Raw genomic sequence first — 20,987 nt, forward strand, 5'->3', positions numbered from 1 at the left:
TAAAATCAGAAATTTAATGCTAATAAAACAAATAAAAAAGAATTAGAAGAAAATTAGTTATGAAAAATCTTTATAGCAATATCACTGATAAAAAGTTTGATATCTAAAAATATAGGTAATATAAATAAATGCAACAATAAGTGATCAAATAATATGGGCAGATATTTGTCATAAATAGACAAGTAAGCTATCACTAACCATATGAAAAAATGTCAGGAAGCACTCTTAATAAGAGAAATACTAATGAAAACAATTTAGTGCTTTTACTTATGTAAAGAAAGAAATAAAAAATAAAAAGGGAAAGAAAAGAAAAAAATGTATCAATAAAATAAATACACAAGAGAAGAAAAACATTCGAAATGGATACAAACTAAAGACTTTTGTTATTCCTTGGCTAATTTAATATATATTTTAAAAATACTTTTCTAATATATATGCATGTATATAATATATGTGTATATATATAATGTATCTACAAATATATATACATGCACAGAAATATCTACCAGAGTATATACACTAGCTACATATTAAATAGATATGAATACTCTTTTTACATACCTATAACTACAAATGAAAATTGAGTGAGGGTAAAGACTTAACAAACCATTCAGAAGCTACTTGTCAATATATCATGAATACTTTAAGAATCAGTAGTCACCTAACATAGCAAATACTAGAAAACACCAGAAAAATAAAATCAATTGTATTTTAAGACAAGAAATTATTCATTACTGATATAAAAATAAAATCAATTTTATTTTAATAGACAAGAAATGAGTCATTCTGAGTCATTCCTGAATCAGTTATTTTTGTACAATGAAATAACTCAATTTTTAGAGCAAAGATCAAAATTGTATAAAGCTAGAAGAATAAAAAGAAACAAAAAAGGATATTCAATTAATATACATTTTGGACACGTCAAACTGGATGTTCTGGATATTTTAATTTCAAAATGCCCAAAATGGAATTAAATATCTTTCCTTCTAATCTCTTTCCTCTTCTAATTTCCCTATTTCCACAGAAGGTACCACCCATTCTTCCATTCTTTTAGGTCATTGTCTTTATTTAACTCTTCTATCTTTTTCATTCCTTGTAACCAAATTTAGCTATTTCTACCATTAAACATCTTTTGTACTTACCTTCCCTCTAGTCATATAGCCACTATCTTAACATGAATTATTATAAACCTCTTGCCTGCATTGTAAGTAATCTGCAATGGCCTCCAAACTGGTCTCCCTGTCTTATGATCAGCAAAATTATTTTTCTTAAGTGCAGATAAAACTCTGTCACTCTCCTACTTGATAAACTTTACTGGGTCCAATTGTCTCTAGGATCAAATGTGTACTCTGTTTGTCTTTTAAAGCCTTTAACAATACAGTCCCAGTCTATTTTTTATTTTCTTAGGTGGCATAATAAATAGATTGCTGGCTCTAAAGCCAGAAGGACTTGTGTTCAGGTTTAATCTTAGATATTTACTACAGATCCTGAATAAATTATTTAACATCCATTTGCCTTGGTTTCTCAATTATAATGGAAAAATAATAGCACCTATTTGCAAGGATTGTTGTGAATAATCAAATGATATATTTATGAAATGCTTAGCACAGTGTACTACTATAACTATTTAATAAATGCTTGTTTCCATCTTTCTCTTCTCTCACTTTACAATTTAATCAAACTATAGGATATCATTAACAAATTTCTCTGATAAAGGCCCTATTTCTCAAATTTAAGTCATATTTATAAGAATACAAATCATTCCCTAGTTGTTAAATGGCCAAATGATATGAGAAAGCAGTTTTCAAAAGAAGAAATCAAACCTATCTATAGACATGTAAAAAATGCTCTAAATCCCATTGATTAGAGAAATGCAAATTAAAACTACTCAGAGCCACCACTTCATACCTATCATATTGCTTTACATGACAAAAAAGGAAAATGACAAATGTTGGAGAGGATATGGAAAACTTGACACACTAATATACTGTTGGTATAGTTATGAACAGATTCAACCATTCTGGATAGCAATATGGAACTATGCCCAAAGGGCTACAAAATTCTGCATGCTTTTTATTTCAGCAATATCTAAGTCTGTATTCTAAACAGATTTTTTTTTAAAGGAAAAGGACACACACACATATATACAAAAATATTTATCACATTTTTGTGGTAGCAAAGAGGGATGAAGAGAGAATCTGAAATTCAAAATAAAAAAAAGAATGTTATTTTTTATCTGAATTGAAAAATATTTTTAAAAATTTATATTTACCTGCTAATCATAGGTTAATTATAAAGGAGTTTAAAAAGGATATCATCTAAGAAATTTATGATTTATAAAATGATGGATTGATAACAGACACAGAAATTGAGATCTCTGCTGTTTTCTTTGCAATGTTAGTAATGCGGGCATAGCCCCCTTTAAGATTCCTTTTCTGATCTCCAACTTCCTTTGGGACTGATCTTTGATTTACAAGATCTGGACAAAACCACCCTTTTATATTCCAAGGGGAGAGATCCGGATCTGAGCCAATTTGGGCTGTACCCAGCCCCCACTGGATCTGAGTTGGCTTGGGTTTTCAGCCCCCACTATCTGCTCAGGTTGCCCAACCTTCACCTGGTGGGTTCTGGCCCTCGAGGAATCAACCTGGAACTCCACCCTAGGCCCCTTCAAGCAAATAAAAGAGTCAAGCTGGAATCATCTCTTGGCAGAGAGTTGAAACATGCAAGCACCATGCTTTGCATCACAGACTCTCTGTCCTCCACTTTTGGTGTATTTCTTCCTCTATCTAATACCTTTTACTAACCAGACTTTAATCTTACTTCCAAACCCTACAATAAACCTCTTTTTATCAATCTAGGTTTTTGGGCCTGTAAATTCCTTTACATGGGACTCTGTGCTGCCACTAGACTGCATTTAACTTTGTATCCTTGCGCTGAATCCAAAGGGGTTACAGGGGAGCTCCATTTGACTCCCTGTAACCCAAACCTTCCACTAGACCTCAATTAATCCTAATTTTATTTTGGTTATACCTCATCATTAGGAGAAATTTTCCAGCATTTTGGGTAAATTCTCTGTGGTAAATGTGTATGTGTGTGTATGTGTGAATGCACACACATACATATATGCACACATATATATGAAACAGGATGGACAGGCTCTGATTACCTAAAATCTGCATCACTGCTGGAAACAGCCATGTTGAAGACATTGTAGAACTATATAATTGCTCAAGAGCAGAGAACATTTTGATTCAATCCCTATTTTAACTGGTTGATTTTTCTACCTGACAAAATTTGCTGCTGCCATTCATGCAGATTAATTGTGTCTAAATATGTGGCTGTTGTGCAGCTGGACTTCAACCAAATGTAGAACAAAAGTCCAATTCAGGATTTCATTCATTTTCAGCTTCTTCTGATTCTTTGTGACCCCCTTTAGGGTTTTCTTGACAAAGATACTGGAGTGGTTTACTATTTCCTTCTCCAGATTAGGAAATTTTCCAGATAAGGAAACTGAGGCAGACACAGTTAAGTGGCTTGCCCAGGATTACATACTAGTATGTGTTTAAGGCCAGATTTGAACTCAGGAAGCTGTTTTCCTGAATCTAGGTCTGGTACTCACTATATATTGTACTGCCTTGTTTATTGGAGGAGAAATACTTTCTAATACCATGAAAAGGAAACTTTATATATTAAGAGGCTATTTCCATGACTGATGAATGATCTGAGTAACAGTGCCTTGTTGGCTAAGTGTTTACTACTAAAATAGTTTTCTTTTGTTTCTATCTGTGTAGTTTCCTTATGTACCTACTCTGCCCCATGCTTGGGAATCTAGATGAAACCTTTATACCTTATTTTACATGACTGTGCATAGTTTATACTATAAGCAGTGAGTGTGAAAGAAGAATAGATCAGGTCTTATTTGTCTCTTAGATACATAGATTTAGAACTGTCAGGAACTGTATAAGTCCTGTCAAACACTCATTTCATACATTATGAGATCTAAGAGTTAAAGTAGCTTGATTTTAAATTCAGGTCTTCTGGCTTTTTTCTTTGCTATTTCTGCTGGACCACAATGTATATCTATCCTTTAATATCCATCAACACATCATCCATGTTTTTCCTGAATGGCTTTTGACAGAAAAATCACTTCACTGGTGTTGCTGTGGTTATTAAGGAGAGAATATGCATAACTCCTTCAAATGAGAAAATATTTGAAAAGAGCTTAACAAAACCCATCTCAATCCTTTGCAGAAACAGGAGATCTATGAGTGTTGTACATTGTACATATTTTCAGACCTCTGTGATATTTTGATCAGTTGTTCTGATTTCTTTCTTCTTTTTTTTGTCCTTGAAAAATTTTATTTTTTATCTATTTAATTTTTATCTATTTATTAGATGAGGTCACTCTCTGGGAGGAATAAATGAAGGGATGCTGGAGAAAATTTTTACTGATGTTAAAAAAACATAGTAGACACTATATAAATGCTAGTTATTATACTATTAATTATTGTCATACTTTTAAAACTATGGGAAATAGATTGGGAAAATAGAAAATTGCTACATCTATCGAGCTTCTTCCACATACTGGTGTTGAAGAGTCTGGGAGGGCAGTTTTTTTCCTTCATTAAAAATCAATTAGAGAGGCATTCCAATACCTCTTATTCCAATAAGAGAGTTAGCTTTGAAGCCAGAAAGACCTGTATTCTAATCCAAACTCTGATCCTTGCTGGTAATGAGACCCTGGGCAAGTCCTCAGGACCCCAAATAATCAAAGGTGCAGAGCACATCCTGATTTGCTTTTGGAGAAGGAAATTTCCTTTCTAGTAGTTCTGTATGCTGTGCAATGGAATTCTCAGATGTCATCTAGAAGAATGAACCATCCTCCTCCTCCTCTCTTCTGATCTTAGTTTTTTGACCTCCTCACCTGAGAAATACTATTGTGGAGGGAACCTCAACCCAAAAAACATTAAATCAAAATTTTTTTTCATGACAAATGTGATGGATACAGATAATCATGGGAAATTACATAAAATAAAAATGATGAAGTAAGAAGAATAAAGAAAAACAATATATACATTTATTATAAGAATGTAAACATATAGAATGAGCACATACACACACCAAAACCCAACAAAAACAAATATTGCAAATTTACAAAATTAACAAAACCCATCTCAATCCTTTGCAGAAACAGGAGATCTATGAGTGTTGTACATTGTACATATTTTCAGACCTCTGTGATATTTTGATCAGTTGTTCTGATTTCTTTCTTCTTTTTCATAGATCATAGATCAAAAATAAAAAATACCGCTTAAGTTCCTTGTTAGAACTTATGAGTTCTAACCGACTATCTGTCTCTGATACATTCTAATAAGCAAATAATTATTTAGATATCAGAAGTACTTTCATCCCAACCTTTGTAGAGGCAGGAGGTCCTTTAGTGTATATTGTACATTGCACATAATATCAGACTTCTATCATAGTTTGATAAATTGTTTTTAAATTTTCTCTTCTTTTTTATTCTTTAAAAATACTATTTGTTACATGGGGTCATTCTCTGGGAGGAGTAAAGAGAGAGATTCTGGGGAAAATTTGGCTGATATTAAAAAAAAAGACATCAATAAAAACTGATTTTAAAAAACTGCTTTTTTCCTTGTATAGCCACCAGTGTCTTTTACAAGATAAAAGACTTAAACTTGAGGATTTAAGTCCTTGGTTAGTATGTTTTGGAACCCTCTATACAACACAACATTTTGAAAAACCTGGAAGCTGAATTTTCTACCCCCAAATATCAAGACTCTGCAATACTTGCTTTTTTGTGTGTGTCACCGGCAGCATTGGATAGGGAGCCATCAATTTTACAGGTCTCTTAGTTGGCTGTCTCAGAGGTACTTTTGTTTACTTCAGTCTCTAGGTTACCAGAATGCTGAATCAGATAAAGAACTTAATAAGCAAGGGAAATTATTCTTATTTTTCTTCTTGGAGTGCTGTTTCTAAGAGTCATGTAAAATTCTCTGGTAAAAAGCAGCTCCTAATGTAGAGGGGATTTTTTTTCATATCTATTAAAAATTAGAATATGTTAAATTGCTTATTATTTACAGGTGGTTCCTTGGAACACTTCCTGGGAATATTCTTTAGGATAGTGTCATTTTTTTAAGGAAAAAAAAAACCAGGAAAAGAATAATGATTGATTATTTCATTTTGTCCCAATTATGAGAAATCTTTAGGTTTATTTCATAATTATTTCATGTCTCTGCTAACAAATAAGAACGAGAGAAAAAATGAAGCAGATACCTGAACTCATGATGCTTGGACTCGTAATGTGTGTTAAAGCAAACAGATGTAATAAAGAGATGTTCTTTTAAAACTGGACTTTCAGTGGACATTGCATCTTTACCATGCTTCAAATAGCTGAGTGTCCAAGTGAAACTCTGGGTATTATGAATTCGTTAGGGTTCCGTGATGTCAAAGGTTGGTTCTTGCTCATTAAAGCAATGGAATCTAGAAACTGCCAGAATCTTCCATTGTTTTTCTTCATATCCCCTGTCAATAATCAAATGAAGTCATTCATGTGCAACCTCAAGTCTGTAAGTTTGGAAGAACTGCTGGAGAATCTGATGCTGAAAATACTTAGGATAACTGAATGGATTTTTACTTATAGGTCACAGGAAACAGTAGAATTTTAACGTGGTATTGAGACTCTGGGATGAAAGGAAAAAAAAAAGATTTCATCTTCCTCAGCCATGTGAAATTGTGGGCTGAATTAGCAAATTAGAGGGACTTTGTCCTGATATGGGATTTTTCTTTCATCCTGAATCTCTTGCACTTTGAAATTCTTGTGGATTGCTCCTATAGAAGATGACAATTAGAAACTGAGGAAGAACCCATCCCATCTCTTAGTAGAAGAAAGCAGTAGTGGAATGGACTGCTAAATGTCACTCACATCCAATCTTTTCTCTTTCCTCTGCCCTTGGTCAGGGAGCAGCCCTCTATTACCTGCCAGGTCTATCCAATTTCTGTCTCTTCTACCTTCTGAATGGAAAAATCATCTGGGAGAAGCCTATTCTCCCTTCCTATACCTCTTGCTCATGCTTTGTTCCCCTGACTGAAATACATTCAGTTCTAATGTAAATCTAATTGATATAAAAATAAGGCAAAGTAGATAGTCACAAATCCTGGCTCTTGAGGCTAATTTTGGCAGCAAATGATGTTATTCATCATTTTCAAAGAGGACTATTGACATCACAAGGTGATGTCTTGATTCATTTGTAAACTGGATTTAACTAAATCCAGAATTGTGCAAAGTTGTCAGCCCCGCTTTTATCATTGTCATTGAAGTCCAGTGGCAAGATAAAGGCAATGACTTGGTTAACTGTGGATGATCCTTAGTTTCTTCCATGTTTGACTAAGCTCTAAGTACTCCATATAGCATCTGCTTCAGCCACCTTTATGGCATTTGGAACAAATTATTTCTCACTTGCCCATTCTTTGAGAGGAAGTCTTCATGTATTTGAGGTAGATATTCCCCTAACTCATTAATGGTTTTGAAGCCCATTGGATACTCTCTATCTGGTATAATCCTTCTGCCAAAATGATTTTTACCAGAGTGTGGCTGCTGCACATGCTACAGCTTCTTGGAGCGACAAGTGAGAGTTGAATGACAAGTGAAGACCAAAGGTAGATGAGCAGCCCTAGAAAGGGCTTGATAAGCCTTCATACCTGAGGGGTAATTATTTGCTATTTGTTGCTAGTCCTCCCTGAGCATCCCATTGGTTGAGATTGGTTGAGGAAGACCCCTTTGGTTCTTTGAGAGACACTCATGATTCCCTCTCAGAGGGAGTTGATGGGTAAGAGAATTGACCCCTTTGTTTCCAAGAGAGATGTAGAAAATGAGCCAACTGACAAAATACTCCTAGAAGAGGATTTCTAACTTTTTCCATGTTATGAATGTCTTTGGTAGTCTGGCAAAATCTATAGACTCTTCATCTTAATGTTTCCAAATGAATACATAGAATACAAAGGAAAACAAATTCTATTGAAATAACAATTTCAAAATATTTTTAAAAACAAATTCAAGGAGCTTAAAAACTCCTGCCCTAAACAAAAACACACTGATGGAAGAATAAGTCTCATGCAAGGTAAGGTCTGAGAAACTGGTGTTGCAATGGCTAATATGGAAATAAGTTTTGCATGCTTTTACATTCATAATGAATGTCATATTATTTTTCTTCTCAATGAATGAAAGAAGGACTGGAGGGATAGAGAGAATTTGGGACTCAAATTGTTAAAAAAGTTAAAAACTAACAAACCAAGAAAGAAATATACAAACAAATAATATTTTTAAAGAGAAATTGATGCTGCAGCAGCTGAGGTCAAGCAGCTTTTCTGTGACTTTGACTCCAACCAGTTGTGTATTTCTATAAACTAGTTGCCTCATTCTACTCTTAGGATGTTCACTTTGTGTAACACTTGGGTACCTCATTCTTGGAACTGTTTTTCTTCTATCTCTGGGATAAATTTGTTTTTGATATTCTTTTTGACAAGGTTATTTTATTTTTCTCCTGTATGTGAGGTTTTGTTGATGGAATTATTTTGAGCTGCTTCCAAGGCCAAGTTGAATGAAATTTTGTTTCATTTACTATTCTTGTAACTTTGTTTCACATGCTTATTTACTGTCATTTTTATTTGATATTTTAATTCTTACTTAAATTTTTACCTTGTCTTTTCTCACTTTATCTCCTTTGTTAGATAATATTATTTTATTTTTTGTCTTTTCTTTGAGCAGGCTATTAGTCCAGTCTCTTCTGAATGAATTTTTTTTCTTTTATATTTCTGATTATATTTCTTTAAAAAACATTTTATGGGAATCCACTTATTTGCAGTTTTGATTTCAGGAAAGACCTGCTTTTTCTAGTTTCATTTTCAATTTTGATTTGGGGTAGCCTTATTGGGACAATCTTTCCTCCTCTATTAGATCGGCTACTATCGTGAAAATATTGTTTATGCAAATTGTTTTTCCTAATTCTGTTAATTGCTTCATCCTATTGTTGAAGTGACAAATATGAGCAAGTGTTTTTATTTTTACTTCATGCTATTGGTATAATTATTTGCTATTTGTTGAAGCATAAAAATTATTAACCTCGTTTTACATTTTTAGTGCTATTAATACAATTTGCATATTATTTAGATACAATACATTGCATGTAACATTGTTTTCTGCTGATTTTGTTGTTCAATTTCATATAAGTCAAAAGGACGTTGTAAATTTAAAAGTGCTATGTTTGTTACAATGCAAATATATGGGTCTCTTTTTTTCCTTTTGTTTTGCTGTCAAGATCTGGGGAAAAAGTAAAATGTGACAGTGATTTAATCATGCATTTTCCTTATGAAATAGTTATAATAATAATATAATAACAACTGATATTTGGTTGTTATGTAAAGATGCACAAAACAATTTATATTAACTATTTCACTTGCTCCTCACAATAACTCTCTGAATTAGATGCTATAATTATTATTCCCATTTTGTAGATGAGGAAACTGAGGCTCAGGCTAATGATTTACAGGTCAAACTGATATAGAGCTCAGGAACTTCTGAGTCATTAGTCACAGCACTTTTCATTATACTGTTTTGCACCATTCCCTACTATTTTTCATTTGTTTAGTCATTTATTCAGTAAACATTTTTTAAGCATTTGCTCCCAGGGCATCCAGAGCCATCTCCAGCAATTCTGATTTCTATCTTACCACAGGACCCAGATGGCTCTGGAGGGAAAGTGAAGCAGCTGACCTTACACAGCCCTTCCTCACTTACATCCAAATGCATTTCATGACATCACCTCCCTGATGTTATGGCCCTCTTCAAGAACAAAGAACAATATTAAACATCTATATGTAGAGGGCTTGTGTGAAAGATATGTAAAGTGCTTTTCAAAATTAAAATTTGGTATAGATGTCGATGATTATGATAAGGAAAAGACATTATCCCTGACCTCATGGTGCTTACTGTTTAGTAGGGAGGTAAGACAAAAACATGAGTAACTATAACAAAAAAAGATCACTAGCACTACAAATCAGAATAACTAGGGAAGTCATCATAGGCTTCATATAAAAGCAGCACTTGATTTATGCTCTAAAGATGAGTAGAAATTCACCAGGTAAAGATGGACTAGTTCTAAGACCATTTGGTTAAACCTTGATTGGGAGGGAAGTCTCTAACTCTGTAAGGAGCTTGGGCTAATTTGTATTTGGTGTTTCTCTGTCCCCTGTTCTACCTTGCTCTCCACTAGAGCAATTAGAGAGATCTTTTATAAAAAAATCATTTATAACATTGCCCATTCTCTGTATGTAGTAATTTTAGCCAGCTATAAAAAAGGATCTCACCAAAAAGTATGGAAGATAGTGCCCTTTTCCATAGTATTTAAATTCAAAAAGAGTTAATGTCCTAATCCAAATAAACTCAAATAAATTGCACACTCTGGAGGAAGTATTTTGGGGGGACAATAAAGCCCTTCCTGGTTTTCTTCCTATAACTCTATATTGGCTTCTGCCTACTTCATCATTCTGAAAGGCAAACCTGGTTGGTTTTTCAGTCTTTCCCTCTTCTTCTCCCTTTCTCTCTCCTTTTCCCTCTCCCCTCTTCGGCTCCCCCTCTCTTTCCCTTTTCCTTTCCCTCTCTCTCTTACTTTCCCTTTCCCTCTTTCTCTTTCCTTCTCCCCTTTCTTCTCCCCCCCTCTGATTTTTTGTCTTTCTGTCTGTCTCTGTCCCTATCTGTCTCTATCTGTCTTTCTCACAAGTTTTACCTACACATGCCTATATAAGTATCCTTCTCCACTATTGTGATAAATCTCCTTTTTCAAAACCACCTCTTTCCCCAATTTCTTAATTATTACCAGTACCTCTCCCAAACTCTTAACACAAACAAGCATCTCTTTTCTCAGAATTCTTGGTATTCAGCCTCCCCTTAGGTCCTAATTAGTAATGTGCACCAATTCCTTACCTTCTGTTTTTCCTTCACCATTCTTCCTCCTTCTTGCCCTTACTCTTTGATTTCTGATACTCTACTATGAAACCTAACTACAATCTCCTAACAAACAGCTTCTATTTGGATTCCTAATTATAAACAAACGGCTATGGTGAATGCATATTTCATTCCCTTGGCTCTTGTTTTCTGCTCTCAACTCCCAGACCTCATCCTGACTTTTGCTAATAAGTAGTCGCAGCAAATGAATAAACTGAACCAATTGAAGTGATCAATATTATAAATTTGAGTAATCTTCATTCCTTTCAATCACCTAAAATTTGAGGAAAAAAAGAAACATGGGGAAGAGTAATATATTGTTCTTCAACTTAAAACATAGACTTTCTTAATCATGAAAAATGGTTTACACATGGATAAATAGTATATTAAATCTTATAAAAGTAAATAGCATATACAAAGTGAGAAGTATATGATGGGATGTCAAAAACACTGGGCTTCATGTTCAAATTCTGGCAATTAATATTTAGTTTTGTGGCCATGAACAAGTCCCTTCATGTCTCTTATCTTCAATTTCTTCATCTATAAAATGGGAAGAACAATATTTGTACTTACTACTTCATGGGTTGTTCAGTAAGTATTTAGTAACATGTAAGGCACTAGGCACTAGGAATACAAGACAAAAACCAAACAAAACAGTCTTTGCCCTCAAGGAGCTTACATCTTCCTCTTACTAGGTTTACAATATGTAATCAAATATATAAATATAGATTCAAGGAAGGAGAGAGAGCTTTAATATTTGTTGTTGCCATCTTAAGCCTGGAGAGAAGATAAGGATCTGGAACCACAGGTTCCACTTCATCATTGTGTAATTATTTTAATATATGTAGTCCCTGGCCCTTCCCCCAAACTGGAAGTATTCAGAAGATCCTTTCATGTATATTGTGTCCATACTAGCTCTCTGGAGGATCTTGGTATCAGGACAAGTCCTTGTTCTTAGAAGAGGAGTGAAGAGATGGGACTCACATGGATGGTCAAACATGGAGTCCATCTATGCCAAATACCTAATGTCTTTACATAACTATAGCACACTGCGCATGCACTAGCAGATGACTCTTGGCCACTTGGTATCACTCTGCTTTAATTACCATACAGGTTGTCATCACCCCCTGACTTCTCAGGAAGGATGAGAGTTCTTAGAGGAGATGGAGAGCCGAACCAGCAGGTTCTCTCTTCGTTGAAGGGTCTTATACCTCACCCAGAGTTCTACCATTATCTATGGCCCTCTACATCTCTCCTTTTCTTTTGTTTTAATTGAAGCACATATACATTAGTGGTTAAATCCATAAGCATGGAAGAAATCACAATATGAATAAATGAGATACTATAAAAGACTTCCATGACTCTTAGAAGAAAGGTATAGAAAGTAACTATCAATTCACAATCACACATAAATCTCCTTTAGCAGCCAAGAGGATAGTCCAAAGCCAATCTATTGTCCATCACTTCATGTGTCAGAGAATCCAATGATTCCTTAGGTTTTGAAGTTTTGCATCAGCCTCATTAGCAATTATTTTTATGGCCATGGTGATATTTATGAGTCAATCGCCATACACATAGGGTTAACTGCCATGCTCTTTCAATGGCAGATGTAGTTAGAGATAGAACCCCCCCTATGTTTCCTTGGTTGTTTTCTTCATTTTGAGTGCCTTCTCTTTTTCTGTCTTTCTCCAATGGACAAGGTGGATATGGCTTGTTAGCACCCATTGGGTTCCTTCTTCATTTGTAGAGACACAAGCAAACCCTCTCCCCAAAGCAGTTAACCTATCTGGTCCCTGTAGCGAGCTGTCGTCTCCAAAAGCTGCTGGATCGCTCTCTGGGAAGAGATCTGCTGTGTCTACTCAAATCTTTCAAACAGATTCTTCTTCCTGTAGTGAACCGTTGTCTCCAGGCAGTTGCTGTTAACTCTTGTCCTTAGAAGTGACTTCCCTTCCTGCAGAGAGCCCCGTCAGGCCTGATGTAATGCAGAGAGTCTTCTTCTTTCTCTGAGAGTCCTCTCTTTTATTCTCCCAGAGAATGGGCGTGGGATAATGCAAGGGCTTCTGGGAAGAACCACCCCAGCCAATGAGCTTGCCCCCTCTATCAAGTCAACCTGAGTTCTCACCTTGTAATTGTCCAGAAAACCTCAGTTCTCACTTAGTAATCCTAACATCTCCCCCTTTCTTTTGATTTAGAACATAGGACAGTCATGACCTTGAAACATAAATCCATCAATATGGGAAGTATTACAGATAATTACATAAATTACATAAGCACATAGTAACATAGTAACGTAACACATGCTAGAAGTATATAACATAATCATAAATTGAAAATTTATAAATGTCCATAAGTCCATTGTCCATTAGTCTCATCTTGTGTGAGGAAGTCCAATGATTCCTGCTGGTTTTTAAAGTTCTTTAACAGTCTTCTTATTATCCATGCTCTTTCAGTGTCAGATGTTTCTTAGATCTTCTCCTTTATTTTGAGGTCTTTCTCTTTTTCTGTCTCTCTCTGGTGGACAAGGCGAATATGACTCGTTGGCACCCATCTGATTCCTTCTCCTGCTGAAGAAATACAAGCAAACCCTCTCTCCCAGGCAGTTAACCTATCTAATTACATTCTATTTACCACTTTCTAAATCTCTTCTCATCATCTGGCAATTACATTGGAATTGTTTGCACTGGACACAGCCCTGTTGGTTTAAAAGGCCTGTATTCTCCCCAAGTGTAATCCATTTTTGCAATCTGATTGCCTTTTGGTTGACTGATTGGGTAATCCCTTTCTGCCATGTGATTGCTTCTCTGCTGATTGATTAAATCAGAGTCCTTTAGAAAAAGGTTCTTTGGGTGTAACATCAGCTGCCATCATGCCCCAAGTCTTTTTTGCCTGGGGCCCTGGACCTGGGCCCCTCATCCCATTTCCCTGAATTATTCTACACTCTGATGCCCAATGGAGTCCTCTGTTGCATTTTGGACATGGGGTTTTAGGTCTTCTTTCACCCTGTCTTCTCCCTGTATCTCCATACCTACACTGAGCTCTTAGATGCCCAATTTTTCCACATTGAAAACATCTCCGAGTTTCTCTAGAAGTCCCTTGCCAGGAGGGACCCTGTCTTTCCACATTCATCATTGTCCGGGTGTAAAAAGCATTTGTTCCCACTGTAGCACAGCGTCTTATGATCTCCTCTAAAGGAGCATCTTTGTCTAATCCCCATATAATTCTTTTGCAAATCTCATTGGCATTTTCCTTAGCCAGATGTCTGGTCATTATTTCTGTAGCTGAATTTTCTCCAATAGTTCTTTTGACAGCAGTTTGCAAACGTCCCACAAAATCTGCAAAAGGTTCATTGGGACCTTGCTGTATTTTAGTGAAAGCCTCTCCACGATCTTTCTGTCCAGGAAGGACACCCCAAGCTTTTATTGCAGCCTTAGCAATTTGTTCATATATTGTCATGGTATAATTAATCTGTTCCGAATTCTCTCCATACCGACCTTCACCAGCCAAGTGCTCAAAAGTGAATTGTGTGTTAACTCCTATTTCCAAATTGCATCTGACTTGAATTTTACATAATTCATGAAATTCCGCAAGCCATAATAAATTTTCTCCAGGTTCCAGACATGTCCTTGCTATGGATTTCCAATCATTCGGGGTTAGGACTTCATAAGACAAACCATCTAGTAACATTTTGACATAAGCTGATGTAGCCCCATAAAGGGTACAACCTTTTTTCAAATCCTTAATTTTATTCAAATCTAAAGGTGCATATCTTCTCCTTTTTTTACCTACAGAGTCAGTATTTTCAATCACAGGATATGCATGTATAAAATCACTTATATCCTGTCCTTCTCTCTTAGCTTTAACCAATGCTTTTTCTAATCTTGTCATAGGCTTAGGCTGCTTCACAGGCAATTCTGTTTGTGTTTCTGCCTCTTCCTCTCCTCCTTCTTGCTCCACCCATGAAGGGTTAATTGAGGGAGGAGATGGGAGGTGCTCCTGTTGCTGTTGCTCAGAATTGTACTTAACTTCATTGTTATCTGATTCATCCTTTTCACCTAGTTTAGTTGACACTTCCCCATTTTGCTCCTTCATCTCTTCCTTTAGAATAACATTTTTTAAAGCCATTTGGATTAAATTGTAAGTATGAATTGTATCTTTGGAAACTGAGTTTGGTCTGGAACCAAAGGGTAAAATGTCACAAAGACAATTGTAGTGTTCACCTAATTGCTCTCCTACTAATTTCCACTCATCTGGATCCAATTCTTCTTCCAGAGAAAAAGAAGGACATATGACCTTCACAGTTCTTAAAAGTTCAGTAATCTCCTCTAAAATTATAATCAATCCTTGGCTTTTCATAACCTTGATGATGCTCTCTAAACATTTTCCTTGAACAGAAGGTGTTTGCCCCATTTCACTATAAGAGATTCCTGGTTTAGCCCTTAACAAGTTAAGTTCCTTATTTATCTATTAGCACGCTCACTTGATCTTTAAAAAAGTTTCCTCGTTACTCACGGTTCTGGGTCAGAGAGACTGAGATCTAGATCGGAAGCTTTTCCACTGGAATCAGGACTGTGTCTGTCCCTGTTCGGGCGCCAAATTGCGAAGGTCTGGTCTAGCTCCTCTTGTCAGGATAAGCAAAAGTCCTTGCCCCACGTGTGGACGCCAAGTGTAGCGAGCTGTCGTCTCCAAAAGCTGCTGGATCGCTCTCTGGGAAGAGATCTGCTGGGTCTACTCAAATCTTTCAAACAGATTCTTCTTCCTGTAGTGAACCGTTGTCTCCAGGCAGTTGCTGTTAACTCTTGTCCTTAGAAGTGACTTCCCTTCCTGCAGAGAGCCCCGTCAGGCCTGATGTAATGCAGAGAGTCTTCTTCTTTCTCTGAGAGTCCTCTCTTTTATTCTCCCAGAGAATGGGCGTGGGATAATGCAAGGGCTTCTGGGAAGAACCACCCCAGCCAATGAGCTTGCCCCCTCTATCAAGTCAACCTGAGTTCTCACCTTGTAATTGTCCAGAAAACCTCAGTTCTCACTTAGTAATCCTAACAGGTCCCTTCCATTCACCATTCTCTGGATCTCTCCACATCACCTGGCTATTATCTAAAGACAGTGGAGATACTCATACTGGATACTGCCCTTCTAGTGAGTTATGAAACTTTTCTGCTGGAGCCAGTGCATCTTCATCAAAAATCAAAATATTAATAGTATAAAGGGTTAATTTCAGAAGTTCTCTAGGGTTACCCGTGGCTCCCCCTTTCTTTTGTTTTTGGAGGAACATCTCAATGTCTCTGTTCCTTCTCTCTATGATTGTCTGTCCTTGAGTATTGAAGGGTACTCCAGTGATGTGTGAAATATGATACTGTGCACAAAAGTGTGCAAAATGTTTAGAAGTATATGCAGGTTCATTATTTGTTTTTGCTTGTGGCATGCCCATAACTGCAAAGGCCTGTGTAAGGAATTTAGTGACCAGCTGGGCCATTTCTTTTAGTGCTGATATTGCAAAAGTAAATCCTGAAAAGGAGTCCACTACAATATGGATAAAAGACAGATGACCAAAAGATTTATAATGGGTCACATCCATCTGCCAAATTTCATTGGGTCTCAAACCACAAGGGTTCTTCCCTGGAGGGAACGTAGGAGTGTGGAAAGGAAGGCAAGCTGTACAGGCTTTTACTATCCTCCTAGCTTCCTCTTTTGTTATCCCAAACTTTAGACATAAAATTCATGCAGCCTGATGATACTTAGAATGCAATTCTTGAGCTGCCTAAAATAGAGGAGTATTGGCTAACATGGTGAAAAGGCAATGTGCTTTGAAGTCTTGTATGATAGTATACATGCAAGAAGTAATACTTACCTGGATATTTTTTCTCTTGCTCCTGAAGTTCCTTAAAAAGCTGATATATATTAGAGGCTACAAATTTTATTTGGGCTGTGGCAATTCTTTGTACCACACCTACTAAATAAGGTGAATCAGATATTATATTTACATCTCCTGAGTAATAAGTTAAGAGCTAGCATAATTGCATACATAAATGCTTAGTGGACTGAAAGGAAATTCTGATTCCTCTTTTTATAGTTAAGTCAAGAGAGTATACAACACAAATGTTATGTTTGGACACATCTGTAAAGATGGTTTGTCCTTTAAGAGGAACCTTAGAAACTTTTTCTTCAACAATCCATCACCAATTATGTAATAGTCTGGTTATATTTAATGGATACCCGTGTGTAAAATTTGGAGCCATGGCCAATAAAATTTGCCACTCTGGGATGGTTTCACAGCATACATTAATTTGTGTATTAGTATAAAAGGTGTATATCTTGTCAGGTCTTATCCCATATAATTGTACTGCTCGCTTAATGGCCTTTAATAAGATTCTATCCACAAGCACTGGGTAAGGAGTAAGGCTTTGGTCTAGTTGTGCTTGGCGAGTCACCCACTCGATCACACTGTCTCCTTGATGGACTGCTGTGGGTGCCTCTTTTGTAGCAAAAACTGATATTTCCAAGGATTTTTGAGTGACTCTTTCAACCACATTGGATAAAGCCAGTTCAACTTCTCTCAAAGCCTCTTGGGCTTCTTTTGTAAGCTGGAATGGTGAGTTTAAAGCACTGTCTCCTTTTAAATTGATAAGTAGTTAAGCCTAACACTGGATGCATCCATTGGATATCTTCTATCAATTTCTGAAAGTCATTTAAGATTTTCAACTTATCTGTTCTTAAAATTCTTGTTCTGTAAGTATCTTGAGATATACTTCATATCCCAAATATTGAAAAAGAGTATGCCTTTGAATTTTTTCTGGGACTATATACAATTGGTAGTTCCCTAGTGTTTCTATGGTCTTTTGTAGACATGCTTCTAACATTTGTTCCTCAGGTGCACATCCCAAGATATCATCCATGTAAAGTAATAACATTACTTTTGGAAATGCTTTTCTTACTGGAGTAAAAGCCACAGCCACATATATTTGACACATGATAGGGCTATTTTTCATTCCCTGTGACAAAACTGTCCATTCAAATCTTTTATAAGGCTCAGCTAAATGAACACTGGGCACTGAAAAGGCAAAGTAGAAAACAATCCCTAATGTCTTTAACCCAAAGAGGCCATTTCCTAGGCAATTGAGTAGATGGAATCCCAGACTAAAGAGCTTTCATTGTTTCCATTTGTTCATTTACTTTTCTCAAATCAGTCAACATCCTCCATTTTCCAGATTTCCTATTTACAGCAAACACAGCAGAATTCTAAGGACTTGTCCTTGGTCATGTTGCTCCTGTATTATACCTAATAGGGCCTGGTTAAGGCCCTATTTCACTGGTTAAGGGCCACTGTTCTACCCACACCAGTGTAAGAATTTTCCATTGAATGGGAAAAGGTGAGAGTACAGGCAGACTTTCACATTAACCTGCCTAAAAAGCAGAAGTACTCAATACTAATCTTAACTGCAATAAAATGTCTCTTCTCTTTTGCCTTGCCTTAGGACATAGGAAGACAAAACTATATTGGAGGGGTTGATGGTATCACTGTCCCTCTAGTTCCTCCCTCTCCCGGCCATGAAGGCTGAGGTGAGGGAGACGGATCAGGGAACAGAATACCCTAAGGGGGAAGTGAAGACAGGCTGAGAAACTGAGAAGCCCCATGTCCCTCAAACTTCTCAATGCAGTCCTTATTTTCCTTCCTGCTTAACTCACCATGCCGCTCAAACCTCCTAGAGCAGTAACAAACAATATAAACAAAATACTAAAAAAGGCTTCCTTAGCTCCGTCCCACATGCTGTATCCTCTGGGGCTACCAGCACCAATCCTCTGCTTGTTTTTCTCCTCATACATCCTTGTATGCTAAAAGCTTTTTTTTTTTTTTTCTTTTTCTTTTATGTGGGATTTCTTAAAGTCAATTTTATCCCATTGTATTGAGTTAGTTGTTCTCCTCGTACTTTCCATATCTGTGGCTCCAACCTCTCCTCCACAACATCTGAGAACTCAGTGATCTGCTTCTGAGTTACCAACAAACCTTGCTTCTCTATTAACCTAATTAAGTATACTTCATACTTCCCTTGGGAGGAAGACTCTTTTTCTTAGTATTTGCCCCATTTTGGCTGAAAAAAATGAAAGTGACTAGATCAGTTCTTAGGGAATCTTCCCACTTGCCTGTATTTATGCTTCCTAGGGTAACAGGGACTCCTCAACTAAACTGGCTGATCTTGTCAGTCAAACTGCAAGACCTCATGTTGAACACCAGATGTTGTGTCTGGACTAGCTCTTTAGAGGATCTCGGTACCATCCTAAGTCATTGATTTTAGAAAAGGATTGAAGAGGCAGGACTCATGTGAATGGTAAAACATGGAGTTTTTCAAATTCTCTCAACCTTATATACCCTAATACCCATACATAACCATAGCACACTGGGCACGTGGGACCACATAAACAATTTGCTATTGTTTGTAGATGACTCTTTGCCACATGATATCACTCTGCTTCAACTTCCTGACTTCTCAGGAAGGCTGAGAGCCCTTAGGGGGAGATGGCTAGCCAAACCAGACATTGACAGCAGGTTCCCTCTGGGCTGAAGGGTCTTTATACCTCACCTAGAGTTCCCCCAGTGTCTGTGATCCTCTACATATACAGACTTTAGGTTTGAAGTAACTTATGGGTCAGCATGTACTCAAAGTCATGTCATGACTGATGGGTTTTCACAGCCAAAGGACACAGAAATTCAAAGCAAAGGGCATTTAATCAAACTAAGCAACAAAAAAACTCTCCATCACTGGAGTTGTTTTCTCTATGTTACTATACCATCATTGGGGAAGATTATAAATACAGAGATGTGCATGGAGAGAGCCCATGTGAAAACTTGTCAGGTCAGGGAATCAGTGTGGAGTATAGGCAATTAACCAAGGAGCATTTGTTAAACATTATGTTCTTGGCACTGTGCTAAGCATGAAAGAGTGCGATTTGGTTATTGCATGGATGTGTTCAATACAAGGGGTCAAGATGCACACATGACTGAGTCAGCTCTGTCCAAATCATGATAACATTGTACTACTCTCTGTAGCTCTCCACTGGGTAATCACCCAGGGCTTCTTTGATGGTTTGGTGCTCACTGAACCCATCTTTAACTCTCCAGGGCCATCCATTGCTCTTTGCTACCTTCTGCTAACGTGCACCAGTTAATAAACTTTAGTAATATAGTGCTGAACTCATTCTTCAGAAAGGTAATTTTCCTACTCCTCCTTCATTGATTCATCTCAGGGGTTGTTTTAAACTTCTTTTCTCTTCAAACCTTTCCTCTCTAACCCTCTTTGCCAAGAACTTTGTTTCATATTTTGGAAAGAAAAAAAGAAACCACTCAGTGAGAGATATCCCACCTCTCCCATACATCTTTCTGACAATAACCCCTCCCTCCATTCTCCTTTATTCAATTTCTGAAAAAGAGATTACTTTTCTTCTTGTGTCTCTGTGGGGGAAAACCAAATGAGGTAATATTTGTAAAGTAGATAGTAAATTTATCCCCCTTCTCTTCCCTTCTCCAGGATTGCCTTCACTAACTGATCTCTCTTTTCTCTCTCTCTCTCTCTCTCTCTCTCTCTCTCTCTCTCTCTCTCTCTCTCTCTCTCTCTCTCTCTGTCTCTCTCTCTCTCTCTGCCTCTGTCTCTGTTTCTGTCTCTGTCTCTGTCTCTCTCAAAAATATTCATATTCATTCTCCCACCCCCAGTTATTGGCTGCTTTTCTACTGCCTATAAATGAGCCCATGTCTCCTCCATCCTTAAAATACCTTCATTAGATCCTACAATTCTCCTGAGACATAATACTGTATCTTTTTTCCTCAGCTAACTCCTTGAAAAAGCCAACTGCACTCTATTCTTCTTGTTCTCTTCAAAACTTTCTACTATGGCTTGTGATTCATCATTCAAGTGAAACTTCTTTCTTGAAATTTACCATATATCTCTTAATTGTTTTGTCTAATGGCCATTTCTCA

General features: G+C 36.7%; 1 protein-coding gene across 3 annotated transcripts in view; it reads right to left on the reverse strand.

Annotated features, from left to right (window-relative positions):
- FAM81B (family with sequence similarity 81 member B) overlaps positions 1–11,056 on the reverse strand; it is an 85,017-nt gene extending 73,961 nt beyond the window's left edge. The window contains exon 1 of one of the 3 annotated variants that reach the window (XM_074282063.1): positions 11,003–11,056. In XM_074282063.1, coding sequence (XP_074138164.1) covers positions 11,003–11,023 — 21 coding nt within the window. In that variant the 5' untranslated portion in view covers positions 11,024–11,056. Of the gene's footprint in view, positions 1–5,815; positions 5,922–11,002 lie in introns of those variants that run through there. The other 2 variants (XM_074282064.1, XM_074282065.1) reach the window with 2 other exon arrangements.
- Between the last annotated feature and the right edge of the window lie 9,931 nt (positions 11,057–20,987).

This window comes from Sminthopsis crassicaudata, chromosome 1 (genome assembly GCF_048593235.1).
Source record: "Sminthopsis crassicaudata isolate SCR6 chromosome 1, ASM4859323v1, whole genome shotgun sequence".
NCBI classification, from domain to species: Eukaryota; Metazoa; Chordata; class Mammalia; order Dasyuromorphia; family Dasyuridae; genus Sminthopsis; species Sminthopsis crassicaudata.